Here is a 19,060-nt window from a genome sequence, read left to right on the forward strand (position 1 = left end):
GCTCAATAAGCTTATTGTTTGTCTAATAAAATCCTTGACATTTTTCAGAATGAGATGAAAGACTTTGAGCAATCACTCACATCCCTGCCCACGCTGAACTACAAAACAGCAGACCTGAAAAAAGTCGAGGTAGAACATCCACATCTCTGCCTGTTTTTCTTTTCCATGCCTGTGTTTCAAGCATCTAGACTTTCTTTTTGACAATATTCTTTTGACTAAGATCCAAAATTGAGACCAGGCTGTTCACTGATAACCCCAAAATAAAGTTTATCTTGTCCAAACCAAAAGGCCAGACTGGAACAAAAATGTGTGCCACAAGTTTGCTAAGATAGAACAATGAAAAGAAAGATAGATATTAAAAATAAAATGTGAATAGTGTGTAACCTCTGGCTACTTCTGACCCACAGGTGAGCAGTACATTAGGACAGCTGTACTCTGGTCTTAAATCCTTCAAGTTCCATCTTGACTGGATCCAGCAAAAACAAGAAGAAATGGGGAATGATTATTCTAAGACAAAGAAACTCGCTCATCGTATCCAAGTCATCAGCCACATGGTGCTCATACAGGTAAGAACCATTGAACTCAGCTACAGGAGGAAATCAAACAATATTTAAATATCTTAAAAGCTGTTAAAATGGATGTAAAAGATTTGTCAAGATACTTTATAAATAGATGGGAACGTATGGAACAGAAAAAAATATTTTTAAAATATGCTGCTTGAGAGACAACAGAAATCTTCTAAACCTTCTTACAGATTGGGACGATGCCTTCTGAGCTGGTCTACCCGTCCTTGTCGCCTTTGAACACAGCTTGGAACGTGTTCCAGGCCAATGTGGAGATCCTTGACAAACTGTACTTCTTTTGCAACTGGTACACTAGAGCCCTGGGGAACTGAAACACAGACAACAGTGATCAACACCATCATATGAGACACCTCAGATTATCTCCATGATGCCTGACTTGCCTTAACGTTTGATAGGATGGAATGAACGCAAGTCATCCTTTGTAAATCATCCTCCATTTCAACAGTGTTCTCCAGTTAAGGTTTCCTATGCATGTTGTTGTTGTTATTTTATTAATTAATTATTTATTAAGTTATGTATTTAATATTTATTTAACAGTTGAATGAAGGATTTTTTTTCTATAGAGAGTGAATGAGAAAATAGCACTTTATAAAAAAATAGTAAGTGTTTTATTTCAATAAGTAAATTTGTATGCAAAAATCAGCTGCAGGCAGTTGCTAATAATGACCAATAGGTGTCGCTTAGAAACCTTTTACTGTGGTTAATGTGACATATAATTAAATGCAGTCCAGGGCCGTCACTCTTTTAGCCTTTTAAGTTAGTAATTTCGCCCATAAGTCCTGAATCAACATCCTTGTTGAACAACAAAACTGAATAACTCAAATTTTAAAAGTTAGACTTTACGGTTAGCACTTAAACAACACGGTGGTTAATGCAACTGTATGCATGTTTTTTTTGCTGCCATCAAGCGGATTGCTTTATGGCAGCAACAAATGCACTACTGTCCGCTGTAATTACGACAGTAATTTAGGACATTGAATTCCACTCATTTAACTGTAGGTTAAAAAAAATACCAAAACTACATATAGTTGTTTTAATAGTTAGTGTTAAGCACTATTTTTACTATTAAGCACTAATGTTTGTTTAACAGGAATTTTTAACAGGTGAATCATGTTTATCCATGCCCTATTTGACAAAAATAGGATAATAAATGGATGATAAAACTGGGCATTCAACACAAAATTACAAAAATTTCATTAGGGCTAATGGATGTTATTGCTGCTGCACAGTGGGTTTTTGTGAGCATATTGCAAATACAGTAGATTGAAATGCACTCACTACCTTCAGATTGTATTTATTCCCTGTGATTATGTGTTTAGTCTAAATTAAAGGTGCCACCGTATAGCAGAAATGAACTGAAAACAAGAAAAAGAGGCCTTACAACAGATTTGTAAATATGTATAGCGCATGTTTGAAGAAATTTAGTGGTGTTAATATCGGAGAATTATTTGGTAAAACCTTTCAGTGAAGGGAACAAACACCCAAATTCACTCTGATTTACCTTTACAAGCCCAGTGAGATGGATGTGCTTTAGTAGTGTCCTACATGTGTTTATTTTTCATACTTTTTTATACATATCTATATATTTATTTTTTTATTTATATTTTTGTATTAATTTATTAGTTTTTTGTCATTTTTCTTTCAATAAAATGATTTTACATCAAACATTCACAGCTATTTTTTCACTTGTTGAACTGCGTCAGCAACAACTGAACCTTTAATAAAACAATAATCCAACCGTCATCGCATCATTTTTTGATGTTCTGGATATAATCGGTTATATTTGGATTTTAATATTTGTTCCTAAAATAAACTTGTGCATCTTATTTGTAGATTTGTAAACCATTTTCCTGCCCCGTCTGGCTGAGCATTTTCACAGATAGTTGAGCTAAACTAGATCCAGACAGTCAAAAATTGCCAGTAATAGTGTAATCAACCATGAATGTCAAAATCTTTGCCATGATGACTAATACCAAACTCTGCAGAATACGGAATAGGATATGGATAACGGATATGTCATATGACTGTTTGTGAGAGAGTTTAAAAAGCTGAAAAGTCAGGACTTGGCACGTCCTGCAGAAAGAGAGATCTGCGATATAAGCGTTTTGTGTACCGCTCTCTCACAGCTGTTGGATTTGTCATGCTCACTCAGAGAGAAATCGATCATGCTGGCCAACATCATAATACATTTGTCAGATCCATGATGCATGAATATAAAGGGCTGATTTCCATGATATGCTGATCGATCAAATCAACTGCAATTAAATCTGATATTATGTTTGTTGTAAACGAGGGCCTTTTGGTTAATTACACTAAATTTATATATTACATTAACAGCCCAAATGAGACACAAAAATATTTTTGATAAAGATGGAAGGTACAAAATGTGAGAGAAGAACCGAAAAGGCTGGGGGGGGGGTTTAATAGCCAGTAATAACAAATTGCCTGTTATACAAACCCTACAGAACACACTGTCAGCAATGAACACCCTAACATTCAAAAGGAGGGGTAATGGCAATGAGACCATGTGAGTGGGCATACTGTAGAATTTGGATAGACAGAGAGAGAGAGAGAGAGAGAGAGAGAGAGAGAGGGGAGAGTACAGAGACTAATCTATTGAACTGTATAAAGCAGAGACTATTGAACTTTATAAAGCAGAGGACAGATTCAGTAGTAATCAGGATATGTACTCAGAAGCAAAAGAATCTGTAACCTGTAAGCTGATTTATGACTGGTTGGCCTGCTGTTGCCCGTTTGACCTGCAGCTTTTAGTGCCCAGAGTTTATGGACAGACTGACCAACAGAGAACTGCATCTCTAAATTCACTTTCAGCCTTCAACAACAGCAAACATGACAGTAAGTCTTTTCATTTCTTTCAAAAGGTCTCTTCTATATGGATTATACACAAATTGTAAAATATTTTATATAGCATGTAATGGAATTTAAAATAAAACATACACTCTTAAAAATAAAGGTGCTTAAAAGGTTCTTCACAGTGATGTCATAGAAGAACCATTTTTGGTTCCACAGAGAACCATTTAGTCAAAGTTTTTTTAGTTTTTTTTTTAACCTTTTTATAATCTGAAGAACCTTCTTTTGGCACAAAGAACCTTTTGTGAAACAAAGTTTCTTCAGATGTTAAAGGTTCTTTATGGAACCATTTAGAAAAAAAAGGTTCTTCTATGGCATCGTGAAGAACCTTTGTTTTTAAGAGTGTAGGCTTATGCCATAGGCCATATTATGTATAATGCCAACAGCTGCAGTTACAAGATATAAAACATATTTGGTATGCGTGTATTAGGGATGCACTGATACCGATACTGAGCTCCTGTACTCGTAAAAATGCCCCCGATAACAAACGCCGATACCACACAGCATGTGATAAGTGCCATATTCAGACAAAGAAACACCGACAACAGAACAACAGACAGCAGAATGGAGTTATTAGAGATTAAGGATGTCTACGAAGTATATCTATGCAATTAATTTAATGCTAAACGATTGAGCGCGCGGCAGCTCAGAAGCGCGAGCTCGTCTAGTGAATAGCCCTTTCTCACAGACATCACTGCATGGTTTGTAGTTCGGTCAGATGTGTCAAAAACAAATAAGTAAAACAATGCACAAGTCTTTATTGATATTGGCTTAGCACACGCATCATTTGGCTTAAAACTAAATCGTAAATATAAGACAATTTACAGGAGCATTTACCATAAACATTTTATTTTCAACAAGTGAAACTACACTAAAAAGTGATAAATTGACTTAACTTAAAAAAAAATTGAGGAAACCCGTTGCCTTAAAATTTTTAAGTAAATTATAATTAAAAAAATAAGTTAAGTGAATTGTCAAGTTCACTTAACTTTTTTTATTATTATTATTATTATTATTTAGTTAATTATTTTAAATCAACGGGTTTCCTCAGTTTTTTTTAAGTTAAGTCAATTTATCACTTTTTACAGTGTAGCAGCCTGTGTGAAATGCACTAGGCTGTACTGTAGCCTTGTCCTTCTTATTCTGCACGAGTACAAATACGTGCGCGTGTTGCGCGTGTATTGCTTGCTTCATGAGTGTTTCTGCATTATATGAGTGGCTTTGGAATATAAATCGCAGCATGTTTCAGATGAAAAAACGCGACTTTTATTCTTGAAAATATCGCATTTAGGAGATTTATAACGAGTGGTTTCCTGCATTATTACAGCAAAACGCGATTACAGTACTAAGCCACTGCAATGGAGCAGCTCTAATGCTATTAAATTAAAGATGATGTACCACAGAGCAAATAAATTAAAGTAACAAAAACTTGTAAAATACATTTTAATTGGCATAATTGTGAAAATAACCTAATGATATACAGTCAAACCAAATATCATTCAGACACCAGATCTAATTTTTAATATATTTGTTTTACTAGTGGCTGCAGGACACTAGTTCATTTAAGTAAGTGAGGATAGCAAAATTAAGTGAACTGTGACATATTATACCCAAAAATTATTCATACAGTGGACTACCAGTAAAACGGATACAAATTTGGGACCAAAAAGTATTCAGACAGAGTCTGGGAAAATTGAAGTTCAGGTTTGCATGAACCTGGTTGACAGCATGCCCAGGAGACTACAGGCTGTCATTAAGGCTAAGGGTGCCCCGACAAAGTATTGATAGTTGTGTAAATATTGTCATACTAACAGCTGTCTGAATAATTTTGGTTGATTGTAATCCATTACATACCTTTCTATCAAAGTTATCTGACATTATCAAGCTGAATTTGTTCTGACACAGTTTAACTCTGAGTTCGTGTCATATTTTATTACCATTTTCTAAACTATAGCGAATAAACTGTGATAATGTGAGAAGTGGTATCGGAATAAATTTTGGTTTGACTATCTATTTGATAAATGAAGTTAACCAACTAAAATTATACATACTCTTTTGGTTTCTGTACCCAATATTTAAAAAATTTACAAATGCAATGAAAATATCAGTATCGGTACTCGGTATCGGCAAGTACCAAAAATAAAAGTATCGTTATCGGGGGAGTACTGGAAAAAGTGGTATCGGTGCATCAGTGTGTATATATAGTCATATTTAGTTATAGAAGATAAAAGTTTATCAACACAAAGTTTATAAAGTGTAAAACACAAGGTCATACTACTTTTGTAAATAACTATATATTACCTTATACATATAGCACATACCTGAAAGGGTTTTTAGAACATGTTATGTAATTCAGCGATTTACAACATTCACAACTAATCCCAAAGAACTTCGATGTGCTGCCCAAATCGCTGTTCTTGAAAAGGGGTTAACCACACACAACTTCTGGTGAGCTGTCCGTCCTCACACAACTGATGCCCAACAGGTGCACCTTATCCCTCTTATGCAACATTGTCCCCCATCATCCTGAACTGCTGCTTTAATAAAGAGTTTAACCTTTCTGCTTTTGGGACACCAAAGCATACACAGACTAAAAAAATACTGAAAACTACATCCAGTTCAAATACAAATTATGTATGACATTCATGCTACATGAATAAATGTTAATCAGTTACCAATACTATTACTGAACAGAACACTTAATCCTATGAAGCTCAGCTGAATAGCACAGCTGTCTGGGGACAGTTAAGATGTGTTGACAGAATAGCCAATCCTCAGAACTGAGGCCCAAATCACCCTTTTGCTGTAGCAACCTTATAATAGTATGCAGTGACAGATCCCAGCAGTATATCTTTGATCCAGCCAGATCCTGTTTACTTTCAACATGGTATTTCGTGGTAACGGACAGCTAGTGAATCCTTGTTTGACATGCCCCAAAAAGGTAGAAAACATTAACAAAAAGCATGGGATCTATGCCAGATAAGACTTTTTGCATCTAATAACCTCTAATTTAGTGTCTTTGGAACAAAGTGGAAAATGAGGCATGCAAATTCTCCCTCAAATTACATTAGCTGTTGAATGTTTGGCACGTCCATCTGCAAACCTGACATTCTAGTTTTGCTTCTTACAGACTGCCACAAGACTTCTGGATGAGCTCTGTCACTTAACGGCTCAGTCTCTAGAATTACTGGAGCCTTTAGATCACTTCCAAGTTATTAAACTTCTTGGAGAGGGTTCATATGGAAAAGTCAAATTAGCAGTACACAAGAAGAGAGGTAAGTTGTGTTGCTTTGTCTTTCCCTCATCTGATCTTATCCATGCTGTATCGCATTTCTGGGAATTGTGCTAGATTACTGCGTACTGCTTCCTTCTTCCTTTCCGTTTGACAATATCTCTATAATTCCTCCAAATTTTGCATGGAATCTAGGAACCCCAATGGCCCTTAAATTCTTTCTGCGAGACGACACATCTCTACTGTCATTTCTGAGGGAATATAACCTGTCTTTGGCCTTCTGCACCCACCCCTCACTTACATCAGCTTTAGGCATCGCATTCTCCACTCCTACTCACTATGTGTTCGCCCAGCAACCTTGCCTTTATGGTGACCTCTATGATGTCATCGTTCCTGAGGTTGGTAAAAGTTTGACATTAGTTTCATGCCTCTTAATAATGACTGCTCCTAGAGAACCAATGTCCTGAAGAGTTTAACTTCAGTCTGTCCCAATGCAGTACACTTACATGGATGTTTCTACTGATCCTGAAGACCTTGATCAGCTTGTTCAGGTGTGTTTGATTAAGGTTGGAGCTAAACTCCACAGGAAAAGTGGACATCAAGGGCCAGAGTTGAAAACCACAGCTAATGGCTGCATCTGAAAACTTAGGCAGCTGACTTGTTGCCTCACTGCCATATCAGGCAATGACTTGCAGGCACAAAGGCACCTCACAAAACTGATTTTGGACAGACTTCTGAGGCAGCATAGCGGTTTAATGGTCTACAGCAAAATATAGAGAGCTTTGGTGATAACTAAGTGAATATTTAATTACTGCAATAGTAATACATTAATACATAGAAGTGGAAAACGTTTAACAAAAACGTACATTTACACACAAACTGACCACCGACCGCAACTCTCAGAAGCCATCTGTATTTTTTATCTTAACTGTCACAGAATGGAACGCACAGTATTGTGGAATATCAAAGGCAGTGAAAGATACCATCTATGCTGCCTTCAAAAATCGGCCAGGTGAAGGCATCTCAGGAGACAGGAACTGAAGCTAACACTGAATTCGGATATGCCTTAATGCCTTCCTACCTTGGAATGTGTCCTCCGAAGGCAGCATTTTACAGTTTTCGGATGCAGCCATGGGCTCTCTAGGACCAAACTTGCCTATCCGTGTTAGATTATGGAAACGTCCAAAATGCGTACTGTTGGGAACCAGGGTTGGGATAAGGTGACCAGACGTGCCACTTTCCGAGGATGCGTTCAGCACAGGATTTCTAAATTGCCTAAAATAACCAGCTGTTGGTTGTTTGCGCTGCGCCGATTGATTATTGTATGACATCAAAGTACCACGAGAGCTATAGAGCAGAGAAGAAGGCTCCATGCTTTTGAATCGCTCTCGCGGTACTTTGATGTCATACAATCAATCAGAGGAGCGCAAACAACCAACATCTGGTTATTTTAGGCAACTTAGAAATCCTGTGCTGAACGCATCCCCGGGAAGTGACACATCTGGTCACCTTAAGTTGGGAATCACTGGTTTTGCTCAAATTAACAATGAAATAACAGAAAATTGTATTGTAAATAATAGGTACAATAGTTGTTTTGCAATGACAGGTTGATGCAAGCTCAGTAAATTGATTAGTGCTTAAATCAGTGTTGTCCAGTCCTGATCCTGGAGGGCCACAATCCTGCAGAGTTAAGTCCTAATAAAACGCACCTCAACCAGCTAAACAAAGTCTTTAGAATTACTAGAAACTTTCAGACAAGTGTGTTGGGGCAGGTTGGAGCTTAACTCCAGGCACTCCAGGAGCAGGACTGGACACCCCTGGCCTAAACTGATTTCTTCATTGCAGGTTGGTCTGGTAGAGAGCCGTGCCCAGGTAGTGGCTTCCCAGATCAGTGGTGCCCTCTCTCACCTCCATTCCCTTGGCTTTGTCCATCGTGACGTCAAGCCGGAAAACATCTTCCTATGTGACCGTGAGTGTCGTTGGGTCAAACTTGGTGATTTTGGCATGGTGAAGGCTAAAGGCACCAGGGTACCATGTGTGTGGTACAGCTCCCCTTACTGCACGCCTGAGACGGAGACGGCAAAGAAGAAAGAAGAGAACCATTCGAGCCACTTGGGGGTGGACAACAATGGGAACAAGCAAAAAGGGGACTTTGGAAAGACTCACAGGATGTTGGTGTCTGTGGATCCCAGTACAGACAGCTGGGCATTAGGCATTCTAATCTACGCCATGCTCATGGGAAGCCTTCCATGGTCTGAGACCGTTTCAGACAACACTGCATATAAAACCTATCTACAATGGACCAATTGGGAAGATTCAGCATCACAAGAGGGAGGGTCAAATCAGCCTGAAATCTTCCACCACATGGCTCCACAGTTTGCGGCGTTCACTCCTCTTGCGGCTTGTCTTCTTAGGTCCCTGCTCCACCCACAGTTCAGGCTTCGTGGCAGGCCAGATGAGGTGGAAAGATATCTGGGAGGAGCCTGGCTATTGGACAAGGATGTCAGTGGGTGATGCATCACAGGAAGTGCAGGACCAAGATCAGTGGTTTGTTGTCATCTTGTCACTCACTCCATGGTGGGAACAGTGGTCATCACCTTTTAGAAGTAGTTCTGATGGTAGTTTTAATCATAAGCCTGCTGTGTATCCTATACACATTATTAGTTGAGTTTGTTTTCCCAACTGACCACTATAGATCTTAGCTGTAAACACTAAGGGCCAGATTTACCAAACAGGGCAAATTAACGTGAGAGCGCAATCCCATAAAAGTGCAGATTGGAGCGGAAGGTTCTGCGGTTGATCTACTGACAATGCCATTTGTCTTAGTAGATCTACAATCTACCAAGAGCAGTGCAAATTAGTGTCTGGATGAAGACATGCTTTTTGGGCATTAAATTATGGCACAAATACCAGTTCTTGACTAGCACCAACCTTAGTAAATGGTGTTGGGGTATTCTGGTGTCAGAATACCTCAGAAGAGTTGTTAAGGGTTATAAAGTATAATTAAAAAGGGGTACAAAGTGTGTTTCTGAAAATTTCATCCACAGTCCAGCAACATTACTACACTCCAAAACAATGTGCGTACTACAAAGATCAGTGTAACGCTATATCATGAAATCTGTACCAAGAATATTACAGTGACAGCTAAGGATCTGCATCTTAATAATATCTGTATTTATAAGTCTAAAAAATATTGCTGCCATCTCCACTTTCCAAAATCCAAATGGACTTCTTGGAAGAAAAAAAAAGAAAGTAAGGCGAGACTTGATTTTGTTCATCTGGAATTGGTTGGATGGTTGTTTGCTAATTGCTGCAATCTTCAAGTAAGTGACAGGTTGTTGGATGGGATAGATTACTGCCTTAGTGCTGGTGCACAAATCAGAGAAAAATTTTGTTGTGAGAGCAAGTTGTTGTTTTTGATTAAAGATTACAAGGGCACATTTATAATAAATGTTACAATATTTTATGTGGACCTCCCACATGCATAATAAAACAGGATTTCCCATCTGGGGGATCTTGATCCCCTAGGTGTCCATGGTGGAAGTGCAGGAAACTTGTGATAGAAATTATAGAAATGTTAATAAAGGATTCAAAATTTTGCTCAGTTTGCTCTGGTCTAATATACAAAAATGAATCATTAAACATATATTTTCACCAAAATGTTTAACTGTAACTGTTTATATACATGTTTTTATATTTGCTTAACGTCATAAAATTTGGAATGTTCACTCCTCTCTTAAAGTCATATTTATGCTTTTAACAACCTACAGTATGCTCATGAAATGTCATCTTCACGTGGAGCACTTGTGAGCGTAAGAGTAAGAAGGAGCACATCTCTCAAGTTTCAACAGAGGACATGCAGACACATACAAACACTCAGACACTATGTGTCCTAGATTTAAAAATAACCCCAGACCATTAATAAAACTCTTTCAGCCATCATCACCTCTGTCAGATGCACACTTGAAATCACATACACATGCATGGGCAAACACACAGTCGTCTTTAAGTGTCTCACACTTCTGCATTCAAATCTTGCCCTCCATTCATCAACACTATACACACACACACACACAAAGTGTGAAGTTACATATAACAGATAGGTCTTTGGCTTATGTTCAGACTCCTTCAAATGATCCATGAAAACATAACATTGTAAATTATGGAGTAAATAAGACAACCGTATTTGCTAAATACATAGAATTAAAATAATTGTGCATAAATTTGCATAAAGTCTGGAATATCAAATAAGAAAAAATGATATACCGTAAACAAATGAAGACCACCTGACTTTCCAAAAAGTAAAAAAAAAAAAAAAATTGAAAACATTTAAAATGGCAAATATTTGCTCAAGAAAGTGAATTAATACAGTATAGGCTGCTAAATTAAGACATCAAAAAAGTGTCAGATTTTGCCCTTTCAATCTGAAGTTATTTAGGCACCTTGTTAAGAGATTAACAGCTGAAATAGCTCATTACATGAAGGGAGAAGATCCACGAAGATCATTTGACAGCCTTACTAAGTATTCCAGCCGCTGTCTATATGACCTTTCATTTGATATACTACATTAAAACACATTTATGTGTAATTATGCAAGTGTTAAAGTATGAGGTCATCTTGCATCTTGCTTGTAAGTAAATGTGCGTGATAGAAATATCGGTCTATAAGTTTGATGAATTTATAGGACTGGAATGCCAGAAATACCAACTTTTTGTTTGTAAAGTTTCTTCCTTACAGGAAATGTTCAGAAAATAAACCACCTGAAGCTGCTGCAAGCCTCATATTGTGGAAGATCCTATTAAATTCCATTGGCTGAGACAACTTTAACTTTAGAGGAAATATTTAAGACTGATTAGCCTATGTATTTTAATTGCATACAAAATTTCCATTCATTGGATTACAGAGTTTTAACAAACTACTAAATTTAATGCGATGCATTTTTTCATACATAAATGAACCAATAATGAGAAATTCAATATTTTATATCTAAAACATTATTTAAATCTTGCACTGTTTTTACAGCTAGCCATATTTAAACCATGTTCATACTTGATTAAATTTAATAGATTTATGGTAATTCTATGGAATTTAAATAGATATACTTTGAAAATGATTATGCAAATAAAATAAAATAAGACGCAAATAATAAACTAAACCATGATTCATTTTTCGGTGCCAAATAACACAAGTGTTCACACGTCACTCACACATTCAGACTTCTGAATGAGGACCGATTCAAACTAGCATCAACGAGTGAACAGCTGATCCCCAAACATGCCAAACATTTATTAGCCAAGAACATTTCCTCGCAACTTTTCAAAACAAATCTTCACACTGCCACTACCACGATGAGAGACAGGACATTTTGTTCATCGTTTGGTTTCTATTTCTGCACCATTGCACTGAAGCCCTGGCCATCTTAAAATCCCATTGATCCAAAATCTCACTTCGCATACAGTAATTAAACATATAAAGTAGTTTAAACAAAGAAACAGCTTCCCTAATAATTAAAATTCTATCATTGTTGCTCATTCTCATGTTGTTCCAAAGTGATGAGAAATTTTGAATAATGTATAGGCCACTCTTTTCCACATAATAAATGTGTATCATTTCATGCAAAGTATTCCAAGTGTTCTAAAGCCATATGATGGTTTTGTATGAAAACCGGACCAAATTGTTAGTCATTATTAACATCTCAGTTTTGTTAAATACATCAAATGTTATTTCCCTGAATTAAAATTAACCGCACAAAAATATCCTCCAACTAAATAATCATTGTTCATTACAGACTGGTGTATTATATGCTTTCAGTTAATTTCTTTCTTTTTATTAATTACACCAATGTATGATAATCCATACTCACTTATTTCAAAAAGAAATTGAGTACAAGCATCTGGTGAAAGTGTATATAGCACACTCTTAAAAATAAAAGGTGCTTAAAAGTTTCTTCACAGCGATGCCATAGAAGAGCCATTTTTGGTTCCACAAAGAACCATTCAGTCAAAGGCTCTTTAAAGAAGCATCTCTTTCTTACCTTTTTATAATCTGAAGAACCTTTTTTTCACCACAAAGAACCTTTTGTGAAACAGAAACGTTCTTCAGATGTTAAAGGTTCTTTATGGAACCATTTAGACAAAAAGGTTCTTCTATGGCATCGTGAAGCACCTTTATTTTTAAGAGTGCAGATGAGAAAAAATAGATACCTAACTAATAAGTGTATCTTGGCACCAGTCTTGGTGAACTCATAAATTGTATGACAATCAACAACTGAAGCAGGATCCAATTGCATGGTTAAAAACCTCAAAACCCATTAATAGATGTCCTAGTTCAAAGCTCAAAAGCAATCTAATTAATTATGTAAACCATAACCCACTGAAAAGAGTCAAGGGTACAGGCAAACATTTGTTAAAATGAAAAACTAAGCCAAACAGAATTATGTTGTGAACAAACTAGCCAGATCACACAGATTAAGGGAACTACAAAGGGTATTAACAAGTCGTTACTGACAACAGACAAGGAGCAGGTGTGCATGTTTTATGAAAATACTCAGCACTAGTGTGACAGAGACGTTTGGTGGCCAAACTGAGAAGTACAGGCTGTGATGGTAGTTCTTGCGCAACCAATCAAAGCAGCTTAGAAAAGTCAGCAAGATGTTATCTAGCTAGATATAGGCTAATGAACAGAAACAGATGTGAGACCCAGCTGCATGGCCTAAGGTCATCTGCTGAAAATCCATCTTAAGCTAGTGACAGTGTTTAGCTGGTTTCTAGCTGGTCCAACCTGGCCATTAGAGGACCTGCCACCATTTTCCAAAAACAACCTTAAAATGGGAACTTATTTGTTGCTGGTCCAAGATGGTCTAGCACATGACTAATGAGCATCTTAGACCAGCTACCATGGTCCACAGCATTTACCATCTTAAACTGGATTTTGAAGCACAAACTGATAAACACAAATATCAGCTGACATGAGACAGATTTGTGGTGATTATATTTACTTTCCAAATTTAGTAGTTTTCACAAATTAAGTGGCATTCACTAAGTAAATAAAGAGCCAATCTCGGTTATGAGAGCTTAGAAAGCTAAGAGAGTTCACTTACCTCTACTACGTGTTTCAATGCTAAAACCATTTTGTGAACATATGAAATAATTACTTGTGCCATATAATGCATATAATGTTATTTAATATTGAATAAATTTGAGATACTAAATCCCTCCACAAACATGTGAATTAGTCAAATGTTGGAGGAGTCAGCTAGAAGAATTGTATATGTCAAGGTAACCATGTTGTCTGCCTACAATAAAATTAATATTCAGTTATTGTTACTACGTTAAGACCATGATATTTATTTCATGACAGGGTGGTACTGTAGTAAGTGTGGTATTTTGGCGGAACACTATTAATATACTAATAACTTTTTACATAACCTGTTGTACTTTGGGGTCAAGGGGCTTGATATCCAGTAATAGACAAAAAGAGAAATCATACATTTGATATAGTGAATCCTAATGCAAGCTTTGGTACTCTATAACAGCAATGTGATTGCATTGGTTTCCATAAGTTACATTTTTTTTTTTTAAACTGCAAGGGCAAATGCTAAACTTTTTGAGAATCATATTCCACAGATTTTATATTATTTAAAATAATCACATTTGAAGCAATGCGTGCTGTAGTTCTTTTGTAGATTTTATTTTTGTTTAACACGTAAATGACTCTGTTAGTCAAGTAAATGACAATATGGATATGTAATGAATATCTAGACATAATCCCTTTATTTGAGGGACATAATTTTTCTACATTGTGGCTTTCAGTCAGTATTTTTGAATATTTATACTGTACAGGTTTTATATATTCTTATGATATACAAGACATTAAGCTCTTAACATATCCAGGCCTCACTTAAATTCGACACTTTCAAACAAAATCTCTGCCTTTTTTTAAACACTCAACACATATTCACTCCTCCAAAACCTAAGACAAACATATACAGGTCATGACAACAAAATGGACACATCCAACACCTTGTGGACAAATGTAAAGATACTGAAACAATCTTCAAAACATTACCATAAAGTTTTACATATAACACCCATGGGATGTTCCTCTCTTTTATACAATCTTATTCATAATTTCATTTGGTTGATTCTAAGAGAATTCCTAATAGCCTATTTCTCGCCTCTGTGCTCTGCTAAGATTAGCAGCATGACATACAGCTTGCCTCTAATTTTCCATACAATTATGCAGTATCTTTTAATTGCAGTAGTTTTGATGGAGGAATGGGAACAATAATGGAATGAAGGAGGATAAAACTTTTTCAGAACTGGACCCAGTTCCCAGAGGAGGGATCTTGGCGTGGTGCTGGAGGTGGAACAGAGCTGAAAGAAAGAAAGCAAGAACAAAAGAAAGCAAGAACGAAAGAAAGAACGAAAGAAAGAATATTTACATACTTATACAGGTAGTGGTCTAAGACCAGTTTAATAAAAATATTTAGTGACCAGTAGTAATATCTGAATACAGGAACTTATTCAATGGTCAAGAATCAAGGTCACTAATCATGTTACCTTGCAGAGCTAGAGAAGTCACCCCACAGGTCAGAGCTGGGGTTTGACTGAACCACTGTATTAGAGTTACTGCTGTCCAGTTCTAATAAACATCCTAAAAGTAGAGGAAGGAAGTGAGGTCAAAAAAGGAATAGAAAAACAAAAGTAGTATGTAAGTTTTATATGAACAATGATATCTGTAAAATTTAGTTGTGTCTGTCTGTATGTGTCTGTGCATTTAGAGCGGACTGACATATTAAAGGAATAGCTCAACCAAAAATTTAAATTGGTTGAATGTGTCACCCTCAGGCCTTCCAAGATGCACTATAGATGAACTCCTTAGTTTATTGGAAGAGATTTGGAGAAATTTAGCAATGAAAAAGTCCATCCCCAGTTGTCCTCTCACATCAAAACCCACTAACATATTTATTAAGAACTTTTTTCTCTTTTGTAGAAGGATCTGTGCAAATATCTCTTCTGATTCAAACAAGTCTGCTTTATTATTGGAGAAAGCAATATTATGGTTAGAGGAGGTTAGTTAAAAACCTTTTTAATGATTAATATTTTTTTCTTATAAACACACTGCTGTTCACCTCACAAGATGTTAATTGATGGACTGGAGTTGTGTGAATTACTTGTGGATTATTGTGTTGTTTTTATCAGCTGTTTGGACTCTCATTCTGACGGCACCCATTCACTGCAGAGGAACCATTGGTGAGAAAGTGATACAATGCTGAATTTCTCCATATCTGTTTCGATGAAGAAACAAACTCATCTACAACTCATTAACTGGAGTAAATGGGTGAACAGTTCCTTTAATAAAAACATTGTCAGATTTTACTTTATAGAATTAATATATTACATATCTAATCCATGGCATCAAAGAAAAGATGATGCTTAAGTTTAAATTTAAGCAGTAATGATGTCAAATGATGTACCTGTTTGTGCTCCTCCTGATGGCTGTACTGTGTTGTCATTGGACGAAGGAGGAGGGGCTATCTTTCCTCCTGGAGGTGGAGGGAGGAGCCCCAAGCCTCCTGAGCTCTGAGGGCGGGGCTTATCCCTCTTTTTACCTTGCTAAATACAAAGAAACATTTCTCTAATTTAACACAAACTCATGTTTATTTATGATATGAGGGCATGACAAATCACTGTATATTTTTATGTAAATGTAGTGATGCAAGATTATAAAACCATAATCTCTTCTTTTTTTAAATCCAATTCCAAAAGCAGTTTTTAACTGTTTTGCATTTTAGTTTAGTTTTACCCCGATATTCAGTGTGATGGTCTGTCCCTCTTTGAAGCCTAGATCCAGTTTGGGTGCTGAGTCTGCACCCTGAGAACTTTTTATTTCATTCTCCTGTTTCACCCACCTTACAGAAAAAGAGAAGGAAAGATCAAGGAAATAAATAACTAAATAAATAAAATACAAACTGTACAGTGTATACAAAACTAAAGGTTCTTTATTGGCATTGATGGTTCCATGAAGAACCCTCAACATTCATGGAAAGGTTCCATTCCACAAAAGGTTCTTTATAGTGGACAATTATTTTTTCCATTGTTCCATTTTTTTAAATTGTTCTTCACATTTCACACTTTCAAGAACAGTTCACTGAAAGGTTCTTTGGGGAACGAAAAATGGTTCTTCGATGGCATCATTGCCAAAAAAAAAACATTTTTTAAAGAGTGTACATACAAACATTGCTTATTATGCCCCAAAGAAATTATCTAAAAACATCCATTGGCATCCAAGATGTCACTACAAATACAAAAGCATTTTGAGTCATAAACATTCACATGAATTTTGATGGAAACTTACTTGAAATGATCCTGCAGGGCGACATTAAAGTCAAAAGAATCACCTCTGTCTCCAAACCCAACACCAATGAATGCACTCCGACCTAAAATACAGGCAGCAAGGATAATGCATGTCTAAACTGTAACACAGAAGTGAAGTATAACTTATTTGCAGGACATTCTATTATAGCAGGGTATGTAAAACAAGGTCAGTTTAAAGATAATACACTAACCATTGTCATCCTGTATTCGGAGAACAAAATAGCGACTGGAATCACTGACTGTCTCCACTGCAATGTCAGGGTATTCCTTTACCGGCGCTTGAGCAAACAGCTCACCTGAGGCAATCATAGAAAAAGGACAACTAGGAGCTTCTTTTGCTGCACAGATGTCTCTGAGACTAATCCAATCAAACATTCGGGTCATTTTTTTTTCTAACCTGAGATTTTGTCCTCCAATTTGATATAAGCCACCTTCCCCTTTGCTGTAATACGCATACGGCCTGTCCAGTCAGGAGTGTCTAGCTTCCAGTCAGCCGCCCTGCCATTATCACAGCACAAACGTCATTTCAGATCCATCAAATCAAATGGTTTTTACAACTCTAGCTGTTTTTTTCTTTTGTGGAAATATCTTTTGGATGAGCTTAACAACAAAAATAAGACAAATTATTTCCTGGTGTAGTCAAACACTCACAGCAATGAGTACAGGGGAAAAAAGTGATTGTCACAAAAATAATTTGAATTTGAATATTCATCCTACCTGTTTTCCAAATGCATGTTATTGATCTTATTTTAAATGAAAGTTTCTTTTTTTATTCTGACCTTGTAGTTTGAATTAAAATGTCATAACTGGAAAGGGACTAAATGGTTTCTATTCCTACTGTCTTCTGGTCATTTTCACCTGAAGACAGACACTGCCCAGAAAAAGACAGTGGGAACAGAAGACATTTAACACTTTTCGACAGTTTATGGCAAATCCAACAGTATTATTACAATTTTCAGAACTGTTACAAGCCTTCAAGCTCCTCATGAAGGAATACAAGTGGGATTTCTCCTCTAAAATGTGTGCCAGTGAAGTATAACATTCTCTGTGGGCAAGAGCTTTTAGGACTAATTATACACTATATAAACTGGACCACATATACGACCCTGAAAACACACATCTCATACCAACACAACAACATATTACAAATAACCAGAATAATACTACAAATGACATGAGAGATGCTTTATGCACTGCAACTGCATGAAAATGACATGAAATAATTCATAAGCGTAATTACATTTGTATTTGCTTAAGAGTCGTGAGCTCGCAGTCAAACACACCAAGCATCTGACATGACAAGATGTTTTTCTTTCTATCGTCATAAACCAATGACAAAACACTGTCTATGCGGCATAACAGTGCGCATACCATTAATAAAGTGCGATAAATGCATTATTTATTATCAAATGTCGCTCGTAATAGCAGCGTGGTGCAGCCACGGCAAAATGGTATTTCCAAGATTATTTACAGAACAGACACCAGCCAAGGGCTCAGGCCCGCACATCCTATAATTCACCTGTATCCGCGATTCGACGCCCGCGGTGGGATGCGGTAAACATTGACATCTGGTTTCACGCACAGAATCGACTCGTATTCCACCTCGGACGCCATCTTGAACTGATTTCAATGGATGCGAGTAATATTTCTGTCTTCATCCAATTTGTTATTGCGGGCCAGCCGCTTCTACAGGCACTGGAGCGTCAGTGACGTCAGCGATGCCTCAGGCAAGAGCTTGAGAATCACGCATCACGCGTCATCAGATCTGAGGATGTATGGATCGACTGATTGTCATGGAAACCAGGCTCGGTACGTTAGCAACGATGATGTTGGGATTAGCGGATTTGTCATTGCCTGTTTGTGTCCCCATGGAATTTCAATAGACCAAGTAGCAGATTTGACGAACCCTTTACATTCATAATGTATATATTATTCGTTTATTGTCTCTTATTTTTTGTCTAAGGGCTTTAATGAAAAAAAACAAACAAAAAAAA

General features: G+C 36.7%; 3 protein-coding genes across 7 annotated transcripts; 2 read left to right on the top strand and 1 right to left on the bottom strand.

Moving 5' to 3' along the window:
• The first annotated feature begins 50 nt into the window (after positions 1–50).
• Positions 51–2,237, top strand: il11b (interleukin 11b). The gene is made up of 3 exons (XM_058754657.1): positions 51–129; positions 408–566; positions 755–2,237. Exons 1-3 carry the CDS (start codon positions 55–57, stop codon positions 893–895), a joined length of 375 nt encoding a protein of 124 aa, XP_058610640.1. The 5' UTR covers positions 51–54; the 3' UTR covers positions 896–2,237.
• Positions 2,238–2,830: 593 nt separating this feature from the next.
• Positions 2,831–10,286, top strand: si:ch211-171h4.3 (serine/threonine-protein kinase SBK1). Of its 3 annotated transcripts, none has more exons than XM_058752638.1 (5): positions 2,831–3,440; positions 6,586–6,730; positions 6,883–7,085; positions 7,170–7,238; positions 8,533–10,286. In XM_058752638.1, the coding sequence occupies exons 1-5, from the start codon at positions 3,435–3,437 to the stop codon at positions 9,199–9,201; spliced, it is 1,092 nt and encodes a 363-aa protein (XP_058608621.1). In that variant the 5' UTR covers positions 2,831–3,434; the 3' UTR covers positions 9,202–10,286. The 3 variants fall into 3 exon arrangements, with proteins under 3 accessions (XP_058608621.1, XP_058608622.1, XP_058608624.1); XM_058752639.1 differs by having other exon boundaries at positions 2,832–3,440; positions 7,185–7,238; XM_058752641.1 differs by lacking the exon at positions 7,170–7,238 and having other exon boundaries at positions 2,853–3,440.
• Positions 10,287–14,352: 4,066 nt separating this feature from the next.
• necap1 (NECAP endocytosis associated 1) lies at positions 14,353–18,877 on the bottom strand. Of its 3 annotated transcripts, XR_009267277.1 has the most exons (9): positions 18,586–18,877; positions 17,464–17,564; positions 17,258–17,362; positions 17,047–17,128; positions 16,495–16,600; positions 16,166–16,304; positions 15,863–15,924; positions 15,249–15,342; positions 15,039–15,062 (listed from the first exon to the last, which is right to left on the bottom strand). XR_009267277.1 is itself a non-coding variant. In XM_058753649.1 (8 exons), exons 1-8 carry the CDS (start codon positions 18,678–18,680, stop codon positions 15,002–15,004), a joined length of 783 nt encoding a protein of 260 aa, XP_058609632.1. In that variant the 5' UTR covers positions 18,681–18,872; the 3' UTR covers positions 14,353–15,001. The 3 variants fall into 3 exon arrangements, 1 of the variants encoding a protein (XP_058609632.1); XM_058753649.1 differs by lacking the exon at positions 15,863–15,924 and having other exon boundaries at positions 14,353–15,062; positions 18,586–18,872; XR_009267276.1 differs by lacking the exon at positions 15,039–15,062 and having other exon boundaries at positions 15,821–15,924.
• Between the last annotated feature and the right edge of the window lie 183 nt (positions 18,878–19,060).

This window comes from Onychostoma macrolepis, chromosome 19 (assembly GCF_012432095.1).
Source record: "Onychostoma macrolepis isolate SWU-2019 chromosome 19, ASM1243209v1, whole genome shotgun sequence".
Classification (NCBI taxonomy): Eukaryota; Metazoa; Chordata; class Actinopteri; order Cypriniformes; family Cyprinidae; genus Onychostoma; species Onychostoma macrolepis.